The sequence below is a fragment of the Argiope bruennichi genome, chromosome 3 (assembly GCF_947563725.1).
Source record: "Argiope bruennichi chromosome 3, qqArgBrue1.1, whole genome shotgun sequence".
Classification (NCBI taxonomy): domain Eukaryota; kingdom Metazoa; phylum Arthropoda; class Arachnida; order Araneae; family Araneidae; genus Argiope; species Argiope bruennichi.
The window spans coordinates 42,054,320-42,060,319 of NC_079153.1; the positions used below are offsets into that span (position 1 = coordinate 42,054,320).

Genomic DNA, 6,000 nt, shown 5'->3' on the forward strand with positions numbered 1-6,000 from the left:
TTAAATTAGTACTGCAACCTTAACAATAAAATAATCATTCTTTTAGCGAGCTTATATCGTAGAAATCGAAGAATGTCGTTAATTAGTTAAAGAAAATGTTAAAAATGAAAGCATATAAATTTGCGAGATACTAAAAATTACAAATGTATGACAGTTGGGGAAAAAAAATGCAATTTCATTATGCGATTACAGCATCATAAATGTTGACATATACAAAAATGAAAGTGAAGTTTCCTAAAAATTAATGTCTATCCTGTCATTGTTATATATGAAAAATTTAATTTTATAGACAACTTAATTTTTTTTATTTATTATTAGTTACAACAACTTATGTAAAAAAACGAAGCCGTCGCAAATAGGTATTTGGAAAACAGTCAAAGTGTCACTTAATTTAAAACAGCATAATTTTTTACATCTGTTTATTTAGTTATTTATCTTTATTATCATAAAAAAGTATTTAATGAATAATCACCAAATTATGCTTCTGCTTTTAAAAAACCAGAACAAAAACAACAGAAATTTTAAAAATTTCATAAATTTAAACTTGCAACTAAAACAACACAAATAATATTAAATCAAACGTACCACTCGATTTACCGTTGGACATTGGCAAAACCACCTCGTGCACCGTTTCTGTTCCGTTCATCTGTGTGGGACTCGACGAGCTGATGCGAGTCATACTGTCTTTTAGAGTAATCCACAAATATAAACAAAGCACAGCAGTTACAGAAAATGATCACATGCGACCATTTCTGCTTCACAACGTATTCCAGTCCTCGAAGCAGTCTTAAAAAATGAATTACCAATCGCGAACTTTAAAAAAACAATCAGATTAAAATCGTTTAAAAAGTATTTTCTAACGGTTCTCTCTGAACGACCGGAAAATCCAGTATTTTTAGAACGTGAAGTGTCCCTCGTCCGAAATATCTTCGTCAACTAGCTGAAACGAACGAAGGGGATACATACCTCCTTTTGATTGGTCGAGCGGAGGGGGGTGATACTTTCCTATAGGTCATTGGAGCGAGGGTCCTGTGAGTGGTTGATGAGCCGCTCGTTCGTGATTGGTTGGAGTGATCGGGCGGGTTGAAATAGGGAAAGTGGAAAATTCCACTTGCTGGGGTGTTTCTTTCTTTACTTTAAGGCCCCGTTACTTTTCTTTATTCTGTTTTATTTATTTTATTTGAGGAGTTTCTTTCTTCTTTTTTTTTCTCTTTTCTTTCGGCGTTTCTTTTCCCGCTTTGAGGGTTTCGTGAAGTGTACCGTTTCTGGTAACAGGTTGAGAAGAAGTGAATTGAGATGCTTATTTAAGGAGGATGGTAGGGGGAAGGCTTGATAGATTTTTCTTTTTGTGTTAATATTTCAACCCCTTTTCGTCTGAATACTCCTCTATTTAGCATTTGTATTTTGTGTTGTTCAAATGTTCTTTTAACTCGAAATTAAATTTTTTTTTAAAGCAAATATCATTTATTTAAATATAAAGTAAAAATAGTTAGGATTTTATTAATAGATTTTAAAGAGAGCAAAATATCTTTATTTCTAAAATACAAAGTGAAAAAAAATGTTGCAAATGAAAATTTTGTCACAAAGTTAAATTTCAAGTAAAGGTATTATGGGTTTTCAAAAAAAAAAAAATGTTAAATTAAATTTTGAAAATAAGGTGAAGGAATTTTGCAGGTTGAAATAATTGTTATTGTACTGAGATGTATATTCGACTATTTCATTTAATAATTGCTACAATTAATACAGTCATTTCTAATTATTCGGCGGAATCGGAATTTGCAACAATGGATAATCCGCAAAAATGATATAAAAAAATCACACAGATTGTTAAAAAAAGTATTTCGTAATGAACAGCATTTTTCAAATTTCCAAGTTTATTACTTTATCTTTATATTTAAAAAAGGTTAATTTTTAGTGCATTTGTATGTATGACAACCCACTTTATTATTTTTGGTTGAAATTTTTCAAACCCTATTTTAGGATTAACAACTAAAAATTATCGAATAAATATTTAAAATTTCTAATATTCCTCCAAGCTAGAAAACAAACTGTTAATTTGATTATAATTTGGGAAGACTAGAATTTTTTTCTATAGGATTTTTCCCTGTTTTTCTCATAGGAACAAATCCCTGATACATTATTTGTTCTTCATGTATCAGTACACAATTTTGTGATAATGGATACCTAATGTAATATACATATCAGTAACTTCTTTACAAAAGTGCTCCTTGCCTGTTTAGTTTAAAAAATCATTAGAAATTTTTTTATTCGTATCATTTAAAATAAAATACATGTTTTCATTAAAAAAATGAATTTTCTAAATTAAATTATTTTAAAAAATTCAAAATTCTGCCAACCTTAATTAACTTAACTTTAATTTTCACGCATTCTTTCCTCACCTTTCCAAAAGTAATTAATGATAATTAGATCTGACAGACGGACTGCAAAGTCAAACTCCCCTTTAACTAGAAATGAAACTTAAATATCTACATCGCTTCCCCGCCTCCAATTATATGAGCGTTCGATATTCTGCTTAATTCGCCTCTATCTCTGTTTTTCATTTGGGAAGATACCAAGTTCTATTGCGTCAAATCACCAGAACTTTGGAACAGAAAACTCACATTGGAGCCTAACAATTTGCCTGATAGTGTCTGATTTCGACAGAAATAAATTTAATAAACTGTCAATAAAAAATTAAAAAAAAATCACGTACTATTGCTAACTTAAGGAATAATATATGAAAAGTAGAAAATCTTATGATCGGAGAAGAAATTTCAAATAAAAAATATCTATTTCTGTCTAATATTTTGGTGATACATTACACATTATTCGCATTGCCGAATTTTATAGAATATTCTGATATTTGCGCCCCAAAATATTGATCGAACTTTTAACCATCTTAAGAAGAAATCTCAATTTAATGCTTCATAATCACATTTGGACTTCAAATGTTTAAACAGTTTGGGAACAATTAATCTAATATCATAAAGCATAAATTCTATTAATATTAAAGAGATTGGATTGGTTATATTAACGTCCCGTTTTGAAGCAACACTAGGGCTATTTTGGGACGGACCTCGTCATTTTGAACCGCAGTCAGATGACGAGGGTGACGCCTGAGCTGGCACCCCCCTCTCCACAACACACCACGAGAGGACGTTTGGTCAGGACGGATTTAACGTGCAACTGACCCCCTTACACGACGGTTCTTAGGTGGAATCGGGTCACGAACCTGAAACCCTCCGGTTCCGAAGCCGAGACCTTACCACCAGGCCACCGCGGCCCGATTAAAGAGGAATTTTTGTATATGTGTGTATTGATGATCTGCAAGCCAGATCGTTTGAGGCACAATTCCCACATTTAGCACATATATAGTTAGAATAGTGAAAATGCGCAAGACTGGGCATTTTTTTTTTCTGAAATTATAAATAATAAAAAATTTAGAGAAATTTTGATTTTTTTTTGCGGCAACTTCTAAAAATATTATTGCATAAAAATAAATTTTACACAATTTCAAAATTAAAAAAAAATCAATAGTCAAAGATTATTATTTTTTTATTTTGGCAAATTTTTAAAAAAAAATTATGTTGTCTAATATCCAGCAACAGAATACCTTGACCTGAAATTCAAACCATTTTCCTTGTTTATCAAACTACTTATTAGCTAGATTTTTTTCCATTTTTGAAGCTAAGGATTCCGTTGAATATTTGTGCAGTTTACAAGACAAATAAAAAATGAATTTGCAATACCGTGAACATTTGATGAATCGGATATTTACATATTTAACAATGCTGGGATATCACGGGACTGATTCCATTATGAAAATTCCGGGGCACAATGAACATGCTTATTAAAATGAAGACTATTAAATTATATGGTTCTAATGCCTGATAATTTGAGGGAAGCATGCCATGAAATAGTATTTAAACAATTTAACTGAAGTCAAATATAACCAATATTCCTGACAAATATGCTAATCATCGAAAGTGGCTAAGAAAACAGTCAAAATTCATTATTTATTTATACGACATTGGTGTCCCAGTATATTTTTTTTTCACAAAATGTTGGCCATATCGCCTACTTTAAGGTTATATATATGTGTGTACGTGTGAAAAGTAGGACCCCTTTCAAAAAAAAATTTAAAAAAATCACATACTATGAGGTCGCCATTTTCAAGTCATTTGCTTGTTTAAATAAAGTAATGTACCATACAGTTATTTCACAGCTCTTAATCAGTGATAGAAATATTTTATAAACGCGAAAAATGGCTTTATCACCTAAAAAATTCAAATATTTTATGAAATTTCTAAATCTTTCAAATTTTATTTTTAATTTTTATTGTGATAATACTTAATTCTGTAATAACATTAAAAAATAGCTTAAACAATTTAATCAAGCACCAGACGACTAATTCACCTTGCTGTAAAAATTTGCACTACTTTGAAAACTAGAAAATGCACCAAAAAAAGAAAGGTAACCAGTCCGGTTTTCGGTTGCGGTTCCAGAGACAGACATGATGGGGGTCAACAGAAACCTGTGTGAAGGTCACTCCGCTGTTTTGCTTCCCCGACAAGCCCTGCAGGGATTTTTCGGTGGTCTGAAGGTGGAAAAATAGAAAGGGGGAAGACAGGGGAAGTGATGATGGTCAGGGGAGAGAATTTCCAAAAATAGGAGGCCTGACCCATGTCCTGTTCCGGGGGGAGGCAGGGATAGAAACGTTGGCCATATTTGAGTCACAAACATAGGTAATGGATTCTGGACGAGATCAATGAAACTCACCGAGGACTTTTGTCAAAAATGATGAACATCGAGATCGTCTCAGAAAATATGACAGCAAAAAGAGACTGTTAATTGTTTGATAAATTGGTTTTTGCTTTCATCAATAACGCACATTAAAATTTCGAGATATTGCAAAATTTTGTTACTTTGAAGTTGGTAACATTGTGAAAATCGGATTTATCCAAAAATTTGGATCAAGAAAACGTCTTACAAAAAAGTACAGTAAAAGAAAGCAGCAATTTTTACGACAATAAATATTTGTAACTAACGTTTGATCCTTTTAAAAAAATAGTAGATTGTTATACATAAGCAGTAAGTACTAAAGTGGTTTAAGAAATAAAATGACTGCAATTATAGTGAAAATTTTATAATAACTTTGAAAATATAAATTTCATTAAATAAGTAAGATATCTTAATAAACAATTGGAATTGAACATTTATGCAATAAAGCTCGAAATAAATAGCACAATTATAAGTGTAATTAGTTCTTTTTTCTTTTTTTTACGGGAACACATTATGCATCAAAAATCTCGAATGAATTACAAAACTTAATCTTTTTTATTCACCAAGGATACAAATTATTAGGTATTTAAGCAATGAAATAAAAATAATAGTTCCTAGTTTCAAATTCGAACTAATCAAATAAAGTTCTGAATATAAATATATATTTTTAAAAAAAATTTTAACCTGGAAATTAAAAGTATTACAGAAATTTTCAAATTACTGACTTTTTTGTATGAAAAGAAATTGAATAAACTAAACTTCACTGGAATTTAATTTCGAAGAAATCTTAGAATGAAGAACCTTTTATTCATCTTAAACTACCAAATTTCTCTCAATTCTTAAATGTGATTCCTTAATTTAGAAGTAATTTTCAGTTTCCAAATTTCATTACTTATATTTGATAAATTTAATGAATTGTATTATGTAACTTTTTTTTTTTGAAACTGCAGAATAACAGCTTAATTTTTCCTTTCCCTTATTTCTTCTCATTATTGTTCCTTTTAAAACACAAGTTTCCTCAAAATACAATTACAGATGTATACAACTTATACATAAAACAAATACAACACAAACGAAATACTTACACATAAAACAAGTGTTTTTTGCCTCCATTTTCGTTATCATTTCTTTCTTGTACTTTAAATTCAAATCCTTCTGAATTTATAGATACTAATATTGCTTCCAATCAAGTCAATTATTGCAATGTAAACTTTGTCA

The 6,000-nt window shown here is 30.2% G+C and overlaps 1 protein-coding gene across 1 annotated transcript in view; it reads right to left on the minus strand.

Annotated features, from left to right (window-relative positions):
- The window catches only part of LOC129963506 (protein lin-28 homolog), a 124,038-nt gene extending 123,172 nt beyond the window's left edge, over positions 1-866 (minus strand). Inside the window, exon 1 of the mRNA XM_056077933.1 lies at positions 586-866. Coding sequence (XP_055933908.1) covers positions 586-679 — 94 coding nt within the window. The 5' untranslated portion in view covers positions 680-866. The remainder of the gene's footprint in view (positions 1-585) is intronic.
- Positions 867-6,000: the final 5,134 nt, after the last annotated feature.